Consider the following 16,775-nt stretch of genomic DNA (forward strand, 5'->3'; position numbering starts at 1 on the left):
AATCACTATATATTAGTCAAACACAATCATAAAAATTTTAGGCTGCTTGTAAGCTGGTTTCCTCTTTTCGTCCAGTAGAGGCCTCTTTACTCACACAGAAGCTGCCTGGCTCAAATTCAAAGTCAATGCAGCGTGATGCAGTCAGGTGCAGAAATCTGCACTGCTCTGATATTGTACTCAGGCCTCAGAAACAGTTATGACAAACAAATGCCATATAGTGTGGATGTAGTCCAGGAACCAATGGAAATTCCCTAAGCATGTAGTGAAAGTAATCAGCGTGAGTGTCCCTATTAGCAAAAGCAAAGATTAAGAAGCATTTTTTCCAAGGCTGTCCAGTTAAGATTTCAGGTGTTTGCAACATGTCCATGAGAATATAATCACAGCTTCCTTTGCAGAGTTTGTCTTCTTCAGAAATCAAGAAGAAGGTAGCACTTATATTCTCCGCTCAGCTCCCCTTCCAATGCTATCCACCTATTAAAAGTAATGACCTATCACCTTTTTCAGTTTTGTGACACCTGAGCAGTGAATCACTCCAATTTACTGCTGGATTCTCTGACACCATATGCATCACTAGCAGATTGATTAAGAAAGCAAAACACAAGCTGCAGCAGGTTTCACAAAGTTCTGCTCATTCAGCACAAGGCATTTTCAGATGTCTTACCACTGCATCATTGTATCTGCAGAGCAATTTCGGTCCTTGAGGTTATCCTTTTCCCCAAACTTGGATGACTACAATCCAGATATCCCAGAGTGGAGAAGGGACATCAGCCGCGTAGTCAAGAGAGCTCTGGTGGAGGTAAGCAATGTTTATAAACTGTCTTATGGTGGCTCACTTTTTGCTTTCTGCCTACATTAGGACCAAATAAATTGTTCTCTCGAGGTGTCTCTCGGTCCCTTGCAACTATAAAAGGGGGATAGATGAGTGTTTGAGTCCAGAATCCTTAATTTTATACAGGTGAAATGATCCTATCCTATGACAATCTAGTGCTCGGAGTCAGACTTCACTTTATTCTTTTTAATGGAATATTTCAGAGAAAAGGGCATCTGGAAAAACAAATTACTTGTGTGTGCGTTTAGCTTTACAAATGTCTTTTCTGTTGCACTGCAATCCTTCTTTTACTGCTGCGCTTATACAGCGGTGGAAAGCAATGCTCTTCTAATGGAATTACAAATATGCTGTAAGAAACTTAGAAGACCAAAGAGAAAATAATTTTCACTACTAAGAAGAGCACCCAAGTATGTACTTCAGATTTTTCATATAGCATGAGTTTCATGGGTCAAGATTGGGTGCTGTTTCTCCCACCAACACTACAGAGAAGCTCTGAAGTTCCTTCTCTCACCGTGAAACAGAATGTCATAAAAACATTGTTTGTCTGAAGACTTGGGATTCAAACCAAGGGGCAGAGAAATGTATGTTAGAAGAGATAGGCATCAGTGGCAGTTTCTCAGCTCAGCAGAAAAATAGGAATTGTTCAAAATGCATTTGTGCCCACCTGATTAATGTCTTTCCAGCCTTTTTGCATAGATGGTATCATGAATAAAAAGCTTGCTAATAACATCCACAACCTTTGTTTCCATTCAAAATTTGAGAAATATTTTTTTAAAAAAGCAGAAAATTTGTCTGAATACTTACTGAAAGGATTTTTTTTTTTTTTTCCTCCAATTCCCTGAAAAGACAGGAGGAGAGGAGGAAAGCAAAATAAATAAATAAATAAATAAATAAAACACAAAAAAACACCCCAGTTTTCTAAAGCTTGTCCTTTTGGCTTATTTATGTCTGTATCAAGTACTCAAGGTTCCATTTATCTTTAGGATGAATTTTCAAAAGATAAACAACTCAAAAGAAAATCAAGCCATGAAAAAAAGGATTATAAAAATCACAGTACCAAGGATATATTCCCAAAGCAAAGCAATGAAAACACAGTCTTTTTGTTGTTTGCATAAGAAAAAACTGATAGCTAATTATCCCCTTTTATATAGCTAAATGATTCACCTTAAATAAGCCTTTGTTAGAAGTTCCTATAGAAATTAAAGTTAAAACCAATAGATTCTATCGCAATTAAGTACACTGTATAAAAATAAGTTGAATAACTAAATAATTCAACAGGAAATTATAGCTGTGCTATAGAATTTTTATGAACTTTTATTTAAGTATTACATTCTTATTAAGGAGTCCTGCGGACTTGGATAAAAATTCTGCATAAGAAATTATAGTTCTCTACTCAAATCTGATCTTCTCTGTGTGTAAGGATAACTTCACATTATCACAAAATATCCTATTTTGTATTACAATCATAATTATTCCTCACATCGTTGATTTTTTGAGTTCTGTCTTCTACTTTTGATGAATACAAGAATGAACTGAGTACATCAGACAAAAGCTTCTGGCTAAAAATAATAATCATCATCATCATTCTCAGTCTCAGAAAATGAAGACTTTCCATTAACTGGTAAAGCTGTGTCTTTTTCTTGACATCTTAAAACAACCTGTTAGGCAGGCACAAATAATACAAGCCCTAGCTTCACAGATGCTTGGTAAGAATGTATGAAACTTTTATGCTGTTATAATAATTCTTCTAAACCCCCACTAAAAAACAGGAGTAATGAAAGCTCGTGGGTTGTCTTTTTTTTTTTTTTTTTTTTTTTGTATGCAGTGGAAAGTTTCCTTTTTCATAGCTCTACACAGTATTCCCTCTGCTGTCAGCAGTCACATGTGGAGGTGATGGAGAGCTTCAGTCAAAGTTCAGATGTTATCCCATCCTCTGCATTAAGCCTTGGCTCCTGAACCGCTTCACAAGTCTTAGGTCTAATTAACATCAGAGCATTTCATGTTCTGCAGACGTCCTGTTGTACCCAGCTACCATGGTCTGCCCTTATGTGAGGGTACTTCCCCACCCCTCCAGCTCAAAAATGAATGTAACAATAATTAGCATTTTAAAATCAGAGATTTAAACAACAGGCTGGACAATCCACAACAAAGAGGCAGTGGAGGAAGATTCAGCAGACTGTGTTTCTCCTCCTTTTGGCCCGTAGAACTTCCTGAAAGCCAACAAACTTGTTTTCTGGAGAAGAACTCTGCAATGCACTCTGCAATGTCTTCATAACAGCACCTGAAACCCATACATAGAGATGATCCTAGCAGTGATGACTGTGGGGTATTTGCTTTCTGAATTTTGACTAATTTTGCATTGAAGGAATGTTTGGGTCTAAACTAATGGTTTAAGATGTTCAGCCAACAAGATGTTAAATAGTTGCACATTAATACAACATATAACATCTAAATAAATAAATTCCTCATTACCTTGTAGAACTGACCCAGGGTGTGAACTATAAAGAATTTGACTTTTGGGGATTCAAATCTGATTCATGTTCTTATTTTTCCACCTGAGTCTCCAAGAGGATTTTAGGCTCTGTTTTGATTAATCAGATCTTTAGAGTGCAATTCAGCCCACATACCTTACCTTTTAACAGGCTACTTCTTACTACTGACAAAACAGAAAACCTCAGGGATCAGCTTAGAGTACACAGACAAGTTTAAAACTGCTATGTTCAGATAACATAAGTCATAAGTCAGATTTAGGAATTCCTTTTAGCATGTCTGATGATCACTGTTGCTCCAGGACTGTATATTTTACAGCAGAATGAAGTAAAATTATTAATCCCAAGTTTTTTTACTTGCACTGGATTTTTACAAGATTCTCTTCGCAGTACAAGAGGCAACTAACATCACTTCTGTAAGAACTGCAGCGCTTTCACAAAGAAATTGTCAGCATTCAATGCCATCCCTGCTGTCCACTAATTGTCTATGTATCAGGCAACAGGTATTTCAAGCAAGCATATTCTGGTCGCAGTGCTCCCTGGCCTGCCCACATCTGCTGAACTCTTCATTTTGCCATATCAAGATGCCACAGGGGAAAATAAAAGAACAGCAGAAGACCTAGAGCAGGTACTGTGTCTGCTCCTCAGGGAAGTATACATTTTTGCATTTGTTTGTGTATATGCGATTTCCAAGTGAAATAATTACTGCCATCAGATTAACTGAGATCTAAACAATGACTGTTATGTTCAGTGTCCTCTTCAATTTTTTGGTTGTTTGTTTTTCCACAAAAACCAGCTTTAGATGTGTAATTTAGGATCGGAAACTCATATGGTATCCCTCAGTATAGTGAAATTTGTATGATGACTTTTCTTCCTTGGGAGAGAAGAAAGATTCTATTCTACCTCATGAAAATTGGAAGACAGCAGGAAGATTTACTGGATGGTTCCTGCTGAACTACACTGGGGTAACCTTATGAGAAAGAGTTTATGAGATGGTCAAAAAAAATCTGAGAAAATGTTGGAGGATAGGGCTGGGTGGTAAACCTGGAAAGACCACAATTTCATTGGCCTTTTAGAACATAGGGAATATGTTAGATTATCCTGCTGGCTATCTTCAAAATTCTGGCAGTGGGGTTGAGCAACTCCAGCGTGTTCTGCCAGTATGAAGCTGAAATAGGCAGCAACGAACAAGAAAACTGTATCTACCTGCAATACCCAAAAGGTTCTGCCCATGAGTGGACAGTGGAGTGGAGTGAGTCACCAAGACTGTGACTTAAAAAATACTTAAAATACTGTGCAGGGCAGAAATCTTGATGCAACTCCCACTTTATTATCTCAGGTTCCAGAGGCAAAAAGATAATTAGCTCTACATGGAGCACCACTGTGTCTGTCCATAAAGCATGCCAGCGGCCCAAGAGCAGACATACACCCTTGTGGGTGTGAGCTTTATAAGTACAAGAGCAGAAGATGCTACCAGCTCACAAATCTCAGCCATTGCATTACCCAGGAATGCTGAGCACTTTATCATATCTGTTACTCTATCTGGTGGCAGAGGTTATTTAGCATTGCTCTTGTATTTTCCCTGGAAACTGTAAATGACTAATACTTCCCATCAGTTCATGTATCACATTATCATTTTATATTCCTCTAGGCTTCAATCCACTAGGTCACCCATATTCTTAAACCTTCTGCTGCTCAGCATTCTTAACAATGTTTTCTTTTTTCTGAGGTTTTTTTTTTTTTAATATAAGTGTCTTTTCTCTACAATTTTCCCCCACCCATATCATAAACAAAAAAGATGAAGATTAACTGCTCTGTCAAATCTTTCGTCACCTTTCTAATTCACCTCCCTTTTATTTTACGCTATCTCAAATTGACAAGGAAGCCACTCCATGAACTACCAAGTTTACATCTGTCCCAGCTCCCTTCCAACACTCAGCAGCTTACTGTATTCTGCTATTTACTCCCTCTGTAGTTATCTGTCTCCTTTTTCCCACCTGTAAAAATGGAATCTCTGTGACTGTGAAGAAAGGGAGCCCTGACAGTTCTCTCAGAACCCTTCAAATTGGACGAGAAGAAATGACATTTTCAATGGGAGTCCTGCAACTTCACTGGCATCCTGCAGGGCCCAAAGAATAACCTTTGAAGAGAGTGAAATTACTTGCCATTTGCAGCCAGCTGGTTTTTTTTTTTTTTTTTTTTTTTTTTTTAAATGGAGAAGTATCTTCCCTGCTCCCACCAGGATCATCAGAGCGTAATTTCTTACTGGTCTGTGGCTAATACATTTCCCCCTTTCAGGGGAATTCTAGTAGAAAATGCCATTGTTTTCAATGGGAACTACATAAGAAATGCCCCAAAAGGTTTTTATGCTCTTAGCTCTGAAGCATGTTCTGGTACTGATCCTGTTTTGTCATCCTGTAATTTGGCCTGTAATCCTTCTCTATCCTTTTCTTAAAGTGTTCAGAGAACATTTGCTGAGATTAATACTGACAGCAGATGTTTTTGCTGATGATAGCTAAGGTTGCTTTTTGGGTACTTTATGATGTATAGTTTTCTTTTCTGATAGGAATACAAATCTTTTGTATGCACAAGCAAGCAGCAAGCCATTCAAAGACTAGTATGCAAGTCTGTGTTTGCAGGTGCAGACCCAAAGGAGTTATAGTTCTGGATAACTTTTCTAGTTTGGAAGGGAACCTTCAAATTACACAGGAACCAAACAGAAGTGCTTTGGAAGGGAATGCAAGGGAATAAGGTTTTTACCAAGTACTTATTGCATAAGTTCATTTTTTTCCCCACACTTTAAGGTCTCTCTGGTCAGACTCTGGGTGGTCTCTAGGTTCCCTCTGAGTTCAGAGGCAGCTATATGTCTACTTGTCCCTTGGGAAACTAGACCTCACTTTCCTCTTGTTAAAGTTTATTAAACGCATAAGCCATGAGCTGTTGGGTACATAAATAGTTGGACTGTCAAAGCATATAAGCCAGGCTATAGACTACACAAAACAATAGATTTTTCCATTAGAATGAAACATTTGTGTCTTGTGCTCTTGTTCAAACTATGTGGCACAGTGGTGAAAGCCATTTTTTTCTTCAAGTTGATGTATTACTCTAATTCAAGGGTCTCAAAAATTACATTTTCTAAGTGCAGTACCATGGAGAAAGGCGATAACAGAGCTGCTTTAAGGCAGTCTTTAATTACCCAAGAAAGATAAAGGTCACAATCTGTTAAATAAAAATGGCTGCTTACCACCTGCCAAAGATCATGACTGACCAAACACTCCAAAGAAGGTGATCTCTGAGTAGAAATGACTTCCTTTGTGGCAGCCAGCCCTTTAATGAGGTTAGGGAAAGGTGGAGCCTGGCTTCTGGTTGCACAGGTGAATTGCTTCCACTGGTGCTGTTAGGGCTGGCCTTGCCCCTTCTCAGTGTGCTCAATCCCTGGTTCAGGCCATGACTTACATTTCCCATACAAGTACTAACTGGTGTCATATTTCTTCACAGGTTACATTCACAAAATTGAAATCCGCATTCCAGATACTTCCCACAGGAGAATAAAATCCCTTTAAATTAGTATCCATTCTTGATAGGTGAAAAATGTTATGCATGAGACTAGAAGACACTTTCTCAGTGTACAAAATAGGACAATTCTATCTAACACAAATGCAGATTGTGTGATTATCTCAGATTACTTTGTCCACTCTACTTTCTGTAATCTATATAAACTTATTCTTCATTTCTATAAAACTGTGAAGAAGTGGTTTTATCCTGTGGAATTCCCAAACATTTTTGCACACGATAAAAAATCTTGTATTCCTGATCAGAATGCTATAAGTTTGCTTTTTTTTTTCCTTCCCCTTTTTCCCCCTCTTAAATTACAGCACTGGTTCACCTGCTTTGTTTTCCAGCAGGTGAGGCAGAAACCTGCTTAGAAATGGAGAAAAAATTGACAGTTATTAAAATGCTGCTGCTTCATGCCCTTGTTGTCACTGCAACGCTTCTAAAATACCTTGCAAAAAGAGCCACTGAAAATAACCATTGGCCAATTGGTCTGGAGTGCAATTGTTAAGACTGTCTTTATGGACAGGCTAGGTGAATGTGATGATTACAGAATTCACATATGCTGGATTCAAAAGCATAGAATTTTTCCTCTTCTGTGAAAGGTAGACCTTTAAATAGAAGCATTTTGAGTAATTTTTTTTAGTACTTTTAGCACTAATCCAACTCAAAATGAATGCACAGTAGGAAGAAGAATATTCTACTTAAAATTCAATAGAGGGCAGTGGTACAGACAATCACTCAGTTGTTTCAGTGTATGTTTTTACTTTGTATGAGGATTCTGAAGGGTTATGTTTTTAACTATGCAGGTGTTTTTTTTCCATATTATATAATGCAGACTTTTTGTGAAATACAGGAAGTGTATCTCTTGCTAAGTCAAATGTAAGTAGGACATATATGAGAACTCTAAAGAGATATTTTCATATCAAGAAAAGGCTTCCATGTTTTCCTGTTCTCCATTTACCTAGTCTATTCAAAATAACTGTAAAAGCAGAATGTAAACAAGATGCAAGCGCAACTACCTAATGACATTTGAAGCCATTAATCTTATCTCTGAAAAGAGCTATCAGCAATGTAGAAAGTATGATGGAGTCTTTGGCAAATGGCATCACCAGCTGGTTAGTAACCAACGGTGATCAACATATTGCAGCCGTGACCACTATCTGTACCCAACCAAAAAGATGGGAAATGACATAGATGACTGAGTATCAAATAGACAGTGATGAAATAAGAAAGCAAAATACCTCTAACACTATGGAAGCTACTGCCCACAAGTCTGCATGCTTATATATCTTAGGATTTGCTCCTTAAAGCAGCTTTAGGTTTATTTCTGCTTCACTGTATGTGACATATCTTTTATCTTTATTTGTGCTGGGTTCTGAACTCCTTTCTTAAACTTCAATGTTTTAGCATATTTGTTCTTATTACTCTTCTTTCCTCTCATGTAATTCAGATAAGTCAATCACAATAATATTTTAGCAAGGTGATAATTAAGTGAACAATCTCAGAGCCTACAGAAAAAGGTGCAAATCAATCCTAGAAATTAAATTCTCGGAAGAAAAGGAGCAAATATCTAAAGCTTACTAGAAGAGATTTCTCTTTAACATTTGCAGCTTTGCTGCCTGAGGAAAGCCTGGCAACTAAGAAGTAAAGAAAAACGGGAAGAAAAAGGAATAATATGAACATTTTCTTGTTTTTCTCTCTTTAGCTAGCTTTTCTTGATCAGCTACTTGTGTGTCATAAAATACATTATCTGTATATTTTCTTGATGCCTATAATACTATAATGCGAGGGAAGGTACAGCAATAACAGTAGAGTAGCAAAGTCCCATGCTGGAGCAACTGAGGACAAGCCCAAATGCAGTAGCTGTAGATGCAAAAACAGAGAAATAAAATTTGCTTACCTCCAAAAAGCTTCAGGCATGCAGAGATTACCAGACAGATACCCTTGCTTCCACTGCCAGCCCTTAAATAAGGTCTGGGAAGGGTCGGATCCTGGCTCCACCCCTTCCAGTCACTCAGGTACACTGCATGCACCTGAGCTTCCCTGGATTGGCCCTGCCTTTCCACCAGGTGCTCAATCACCGCTTTGGGTGTGACTCCACATTCCTGCTACAATGCCATTCAACTAACTTCTGCCACGTGACTATCAGACTTCTCAGCTCCTCATTCTTGCTTAATACACAGAGCAGACCTGGATTTTCAAAACTCCCAGTCACCTTTGTTTAGCTATAGTGTATACTTGTTTATATTTCTAGGGTCCGTCTAGGGTTTGTATCTGCTGATCAGTTCTTGTCCCAGACTAACTAACTTCAGAGGGACCTCGACAGGCTGGAGGGCTGGGCTCGGGTGAACCTAATGAGGTTCAACACGGCAAAGTGCAAGGTTTTGCATTTGGGCCGGAAGAACCCCAGGCACCCGTACAGGCTGGGAGGAGTGTTCCTTGAGAGCAGCTCGGCAGAGAAGGACCTGGGGGTCCTGATGGACGAGAGACTGAACATGAGCCAGCAGTGCGCTCTGGCAGCTCGAAAGGCAAATGGGATCCTGGGCTCCATCAGGAGAGGGGTGGTCAGCAGGGACAGGGAGGTGATCGTCCCTCTCTACTCGGCTCTTGTGAGGCCCCATCTGGAGTACTGTGTCCAGGTGTGGAGCCCTCAGTACAAGAAAGACATTGAGATTTTGGAAAGGGTCCAGAGGAGGGCGACTAAGATGATCAGGGGGCTGGAGCACCTCCCCTATGAGGACAGGCTGAGGGAGTTGGGCTTGTTCAGCCTGGAGAAGAGAAGGCTGCGGGGTGACCTCATTGCAGCCTATCAATACCTGAAGGGAACCTACACCCACGAGGGGAGTAAACTCTTCAAAAGGGCTGTCAACAGCAGGACTAGGGGAAATGGATCCAAGTTGAAGGAGGGAAGATTTAGGTTGGATGTTAGGGGGAAGTTCTATACAAGGAGAGTGGTTAGGCCCTGGAACGGGCTGCCCAGGGAGGTTGTGGATGCCCCGTCCTTGGATGTGTTTAAGGCCAGGTTGGACAGGGTCCTGGGCAACCTGATCTGAATGTGTGTGTTTGGTGGCCCTGCTAGGCAGGGGGGTTGGAACTACAAGATCCTTGAGGTCCCTTCCAACCCGGGTGATTCTGTGATTCTGTAACTACAGACATATTCTCTACCTTGTGCTCTTATGGTATTTCTCAATACTATGGCAGCCTGATTTTTGCATCTTTCATCACAGAACCTAAGAAGTTTCTGCTTGACCCAAGTAAGTCAGCGACTTCGGTCTTTTCAGAGCTAAGATAAGAGAGGCTGAGAGGCCTCGTGTGAATTAAATAAGTTTTCTTAGGTGAGTGGTACAGTTTAATGTAATGCATGTTTGCCCTGACTCCTGTTTTGCTCTTTTACTACCAGTTCAAGTTGCTTCCTACCAATCAATGTGCATAATTCTTTCCTTAGCTGTTTATTCATTTAGCCAATGAATTGAACAGAACTGTGCCACTCATTAGTTGAAATCCTTATATCTTTAAAAATAATCTAGATTCTTAACTGGGACACACTAGCACATTTGAATCACATTCAATTAGTGTAAACCAATTTACACCAGAGATTTTAAAATATGATAAATAAATGCAAAAATGCTCTTAGGAGTGATAATTCTGTTTCTTGGTTCACACAGTTCCTTCATAGTCCTAACTTTGACAAAATGCTAAGAGAAGCCAAATTAATTTTTGTTTTGTTCAATTTTTAAATTGGAATCTCTTTTCCTTCACAAATTGTCTGTTATTATTATTCATTATGTGTCCTTTGATGAAAAATGATACATGAAGAATGGTTTCTATTACTGAATTATTTTTGCACATCATGCTTAATTCTGCAAATGAAGCAGATAAAGTCAATGAGGCTCAGTTAAGGACCAAAACTAATTCTGAAAGCTAATTATTTTCACAAGGGAGACTCTTCAAGACTATAAATTAGAAGGTTGCTATTCTAAGATGTTACATCTTGAGCTGAGTTAGTTACATCTGAGTGAGAGAGGAACAGGAATGCTTACCTGTTCCCCAGTTGAACACCTAGCTGTTCAGTTAGAATTATGTAGATATTCACTAAATAAATAGGCAAAAGTATTGTGACATTTCCTTATTTGCTTTTTGAACAAAAATGTTTCCATGGTGCCACTTTAAATGCAGACATCAAGGCAGGTAAAAGGCCCTGTTTTCTGCTGAAACCATCTTATTACTTCAGTAAGCGTGAGATCAGCCTTTGTGTGGAGAATTACTTCAAACATGTTTTGTTCAACACAACACATGAGAGTCAGAACTACACCTAGGTTAAAATCCACTCACCTGTGATCCTCTGAGCTAGAAACAGACTTGGTAGAATAAGAATGGCAGAAATTTTGCTTCTCCAGTCTGAGCGTGTGTCTACACTTCATAGATCCTTCTGAGACTATGTGAGGACCAGAAACAACATCAGCACCAACTTACTTACTTTCTCTTGAATACTGTGTCCAATCCCGATGTGAAGCTGTCCATCTAACTGTGTGCACCTGCTCAAATAATGAATTTTATAAGCCAGATCAAATGGTTTATATTTCAGATTATTTTAGTTGTATGGAAATAAATTTATTATTTGCTCTTCTTTTTCTATATATGTATGTCTCATGGACAATCTTACTTCCCATAGAAAGGAAAATTAAAATATTGTACCAAATGAACAAACATTTTAAAAACATACCCAAATACACTTTTTCTTCCTAGTGTAAGGAAGGCATATGTCTGACTCTTAAAAGATTTTCTAGTGCTTTTTAAGGTCTTGGACTATTATTCATTTTCAGATTTGTTCAGAATTCATAAAGACCCAATAAAAGTAAAAAGCTGCACTCTGAATTAAGCCAAGGAAATATGTGGTAGATTCTAAGCAGCATGAAGGGTTGCTGCCTGTTTTGACTCTGCATATAGTCCTGTAACACTGACGGCAGAAATGCTGATGACTTAAGGCAGAAATCATCTTTTCCTGAGTTACATTTGTACAATGAGGTCCTCATTTACAACAAGGTAACAATGCAATACAATGAGAGTAAACTTCATTTGTGACTGTTTCACTCTTCCTTTATTCATTTTTCTTACTACTTCACTCTTACAACTTCTCTTTTTCCTATTAACTCTTACATCATATTACCAGCTGAGAACATTTGTTGGCCTTTGTCTCACACACTCAGCCTGCCAACCAGGAGGCTGCCACAGCACCCTGCAGCTATAGCATCCCTGTGGGTGCCACCATTCCATCCTCCTCATCCTGCTGTAGGACTCTTTAGCCAGGCCAGAAGAGGTCTTTTTACACATTTCTACACATCACTGGTGCAAAACAAACTCACTGCCCCTTCTCATGCTGACTTTCTCTAGGTTCTATTCTTCTATTCCTTGCCCAAATTCCTGATGAGGCCTGTAGTAGGTAATAACACTTGCTAGCTGCGTTCTGTTATTCATCACATGTACAGACCTTCCTTTTCAGTTAGATTCCATGTGCCATTATGTACCTGGTTTACAGCATTCCATCTGCATCTGTTGCTCCAGTTTTAGAGATGAAGTGCTCTTTAGTTGTCAGTCTTGGTTATTAATATGCTCAAATTCTTAAAGAGGGATATAATTTGCTTCCCAGGCTTTCTTCACATACAGCACAGCTTTATGTCACCATCCCTGCTGCTCTGAGCTTACCAGATGGCTCTTTGTGAGCAGGTGGTATTTTTTCTTACTGTTGGAAGAAATATATTTACTCATTCTGGCACCCATGGGAAAAAAAAAAAAAAAAAAAAAAAGTAAACTTTAAAGAGATATATTAAAAATATAAATAAAATGCGTGTAAGAGTTATTGCCAAATTGATATTGGACCAAAGGCACCTATTCAAGTGATCAGCAGCCAAAAATGAAGTATAGAAGCCAAGAGAATTGAAAGAACCATTAAGAACATTAAAAAAATAGAAGCAGCAGATAAATCTCATACTGTGATGAATGATAGCCAAGGAACATCTAATCATATCAGGGTAGATTTACTGAAATAGCTCAACCAGACAAAAATGAAGAACATGAAAAGGATGGTTTAAAAAATATTGGAATGTTCTTTTTTTTCTGACAATTTTTCATTAATCTTCACGAAGGAATAAGGATTTATTTAAAACAAATTAAATTAAGTGTTGAGCATTACTGTACAATTCCTCTTTATCTTGGCATGGCTGTAAAAACACAGCATTCTCTGCAATTGCATAAGGGATGCAGGATGGAATTTTTTTGGCATTTTCCAGCCACTTCTCCCTCATACATCCACATGCAAAAGAGTGGGCATCATCCATTGGAAAATTGCTTACTGCTGTGAGAAAAAATGAAACATGAAACATCTAGAGAATCAACATACAGAAGACAAGGAAACTATCGAAAGTATGTCTATGGGTTTCCATTCCTTGATTAATCTATCAGGAATTTTGCTTTTAATAGCAATGTATCTGAAAATTCCTGGACACAATTGAAAATTAAAATAGAGAAAGTAGCTATGTGTGCACGGTATGAGAAACTGATTTTAAAAAGCAGTGTATACCAACAGACTGGACCAAAGCTGGACTTCTGACTCTACAAATACAGATTGCAGACAGTTTTATCTTAGCAAATGCTCATCTCTTCTGTTGCATCCTTTAGGGTGGAATAACTTGCTTTGTTTTTCTGCTAGAGCTCTTCTTGTTTTCATCACAATTATAGAAAGAAAATTGAGGGAAATAAATGTTCTGTGGGAGTTTTCTTCCATGAAGTAGAGGATAAAAGCAGATTCTCTCTGTGAATACCAGAAGAATAGATGTAATGTACATTTTGTGTAAGACAAATACACCTCATATTCAGTCAACAGCATAGACATTATCAGAGCTTCAAACTATTCCTGATATGTTTTTGGAATCAGAGACCAGCTGGCCTGAAACTTAGGGTTGAATAAAATTCAGTTTGTTTCTAGGACTTGAAATTCAGTGCAAGCTGGGTAAGAAACTAAACCCTTCATTTTGATCCAGGTGTGTTGGGAACGTGCTGTAAGAAACTAAAGCTGACCACTCAATATTTTTTTTGTTTTAAGCAGAGGTATGCTAACAATTGAAATGCTTATTTTTGCTATGTACTGATGTGGGATGGTCCTACAGGCATTCCATCTGGTGTAATGTTGTTTTGGGGCTCAATCTCTTTTTGCAGCTGGGCTGCTCCTAGAGGAGTGTGAGGGGAGAATTTGTTTGTATCAGTCATTGCTGGCCATCCACATAACACTCTGGATATAGTACATGGAGATGTGTTCAGCGTTCATGAAACATCTTTTTATGAGGTGATAGGAATTTGTATTCAGAAAGTCCAGTGCCTTTGAAAAATCTTTGCTTAGCATATAGCTCCATTTCCTACTCACCTGTTAGCAATACAAGATGACCATAAGGAAAAAAAAAAAAAAAAAAGCATTTCTTATTTTCTTCTAACTTCCAGATTTCAGAAATACTGATCCAGAAACTGAACCAAAACTTCGTCCATTTTGAGTTGAAGCCAGGGGTTCGAGTCCTTGTCCATGCTGCCCATTTAACAGCAGGTGGGTGTCCTCTTTCTTAGTACACACTCGCTGTTGATAAGCAAGCAGAACTCAGCGTGTGAGCAGAATTAAAATGCCCACTCCAATCCTCTGTTCTTTGTCACATCAAAAAAGTATAGTGGCATTTATAAATTTATAAATAATAATTTATAAATAATTTATTTATAAATTTATAATGCCAGCAGTAGATGTATGTACTTTTCGGCTGTCTTTGAAATATTCAACAGCTAAGGAGCACCATGGTATATTCAGCCTGGATCACAGAGTGCAAAGTTCACCAGCAAGTGCTGAACATTTTCTGATAATCTGGTGCAAATGAACAATCACAGCAGCAAAGCACAGTTAAAAAGCTGTTCAGCAGTCTGAAAGAGTCAATTTACATATGCACATACACACGCTTAGGCAGTTTGCCCTGTAACTAATCCTATCTCAAAATAAACCAAGTCTGAAGTCTTGATATTTAATTACACGTCTCTGCGTATTCTGTATAGAAAACCCTCATTTCACAGTACAGTTCCTATTTAATTATTGTAGGAGATGGGATGTATAAATCCATGCTCAGTATTTTAGGAATTCCTTTTCTGGTGGATTTGCTGGATAAAAATCATAATTCTGATCAACTTCGGCTGCTAACATGCAAATAAAAAGCCTCAGTTCACTCATGCTAGTGATCTGCTCTACAAAATGCTGTTCGTGGTATGAACTGGTCTGGCCAAGGTGGTGTGAGTCCATGTGCTGCCCTGTCAACAAAAGGGAGGAAAAAGAGACTTTAAAAAGAAGTGTGGTGTGACTGCATTTACATCCTCCTAGAAGAAAGCCTTGATGTTAGCAATACTTTGTGTTTTCTAAGCAGAACTTGCTAATATCTGCGCTGGGAATATTGCTGCCTGTTTCTTCTTTCCTTTAGATATGGAACATATGAGCGATGTTTGCTTTTAGAGAAGTTAGAACCAAAAGCATAGAAAAGCAAAGATATAGCACAGCTGGTTAATCTCTTAAGAATATAATAATAATAAAAATAATAATAAAAACATCTTGGACAGTCAGTTTGACTGTTCTCTATTTTGTAGACTGTAAAAAAATGTTCATAGACATATGACATAAGAATTGTATAACTCTAATAACTCTATGTTTAAGTTTTAAATCTGTACGCATTTTTTGGCCAGTGAAGCAATCCTTGCCCTGAATGTTCTACACTGGCCGGTGATGCAATATGTTCTTTCAGAAAATGCTCAGTGTTCATCTTGGAATTCCAGGAAAACTGTCTGAAAGCATCTGAATGTGAGCTTGCAACATGGAGTTACCTGAAATTGCTCACTGTTTTTGTAATTTGTTCCTGTGTGTTTACTCTGCTTGTGCACATTGCTGTTTTGCTTTTTGACTGATGTTCATTAAAGTCAGGATCAAATCCCACATCAGCATTTAGAAATGACTCATCTAGACCTGAAGATCCTATAAGCCTTTTCTAATAAATTGTAGTTGGAAAGAATTGCCTCAGATATACGTGGTTAAGGCTCCTCTTTACCTTTTGCTACTGCAGGGACATACTGCATTTCATGCAGTGGAAACATGATGCTTAAAATCATGTCTCCAGCCTCATCTTTCATACAGGGTGAATCTCATCCATTTGAATTTAATCCAAATTTTCTGCTGTGTGTAGGAGCCTTCTGCACCTCCTTGGAGAGGAATCTGGGATATCTCTGCTTGAGTGTGCAGAGTTGCCTAAAAGCTGGGCAGCTCCAGTCCAAAGCCAGTTAGCACAGGTACTGACAGCTTTTCTCCTGGGCTAGAAAGCCTTGTGTTCTGCCCTGTATGAACCAAAAGGCAGGGTCTATAGTGTGGCACACTGCTCTACTGTGTAACAGAGACTGCTCAGTTTAGACGTGCTGCATAAATATAGGATCTTTGTGCTTGCTGAAAATGTATATCTTTATGTTTTTGCACACACCAGGAATGAATACTTTTTGTCTGTAATAGATGCAAACAGTCATTTGTGCTGTCAGGTAGGTTTTTGTTTCTTCCCTTCTAAGCTATCAGTGAGATGTGAGTGATTGCTGTAACAATTCACAATGTCCTATAAGGAATGCCAAAGGATTTTGTCTCTTGCCGAAATATGATTCAGCAAGAATGCAAAATAAGCCTGGATTGCCAAATTAGATATCAAAAAGCCCAAAGAGCAGCTACTGTAGAGTCATTGAGGGAATATTGTCCCTTATCATGTTGCTGATCTCATGGTTCAACTTCCTAAGTAAAAAGCCCACTTTTGTGACATCAAAACTGGGGAATAGATTAGAATTTGACAAAACGCCAA

General features: G+C 38.5%; 1 protein-coding gene across 2 annotated transcripts in view; it reads left to right on the forward strand.

Moving 5' to 3' along the window:
- Nucleotides 1-16,775, forward strand: part of SORCS1 (sortilin related VPS10 domain containing receptor 1) — a 268,735-nt gene that overhangs the window by 246,344 nt on the left and 5,616 nt on the right. For both annotated transcript variants that reach the window (XM_042818167.1, XM_042818168.1), the window contains exons 22-24: nucleotides 684-796; nucleotides 3,815-3,946; nucleotides 14,365-14,464. In XM_042818167.1, coding sequence (XP_042674101.1) covers nucleotides 684-796; nucleotides 3,815-3,946; nucleotides 14,365-14,464 — 345 coding nt within the window. The remainder of the gene's footprint in view (nucleotides 1-683; nucleotides 797-3,814; nucleotides 3,947-14,364; nucleotides 14,465-16,775) is intronic.

The sequence above is a fragment of the Centrocercus urophasianus genome, unplaced genomic scaffold (assembly GCF_019232065.1).
Source record: "Centrocercus urophasianus isolate 14NV4802_14NV808 unplaced genomic scaffold, USGS_Curo_1.0 seq_17, whole genome shotgun sequence".
In the NCBI taxonomy this organism is placed as follows: Eukaryota; Metazoa; Chordata; class Aves; order Galliformes; family Phasianidae; genus Centrocercus; species Centrocercus urophasianus.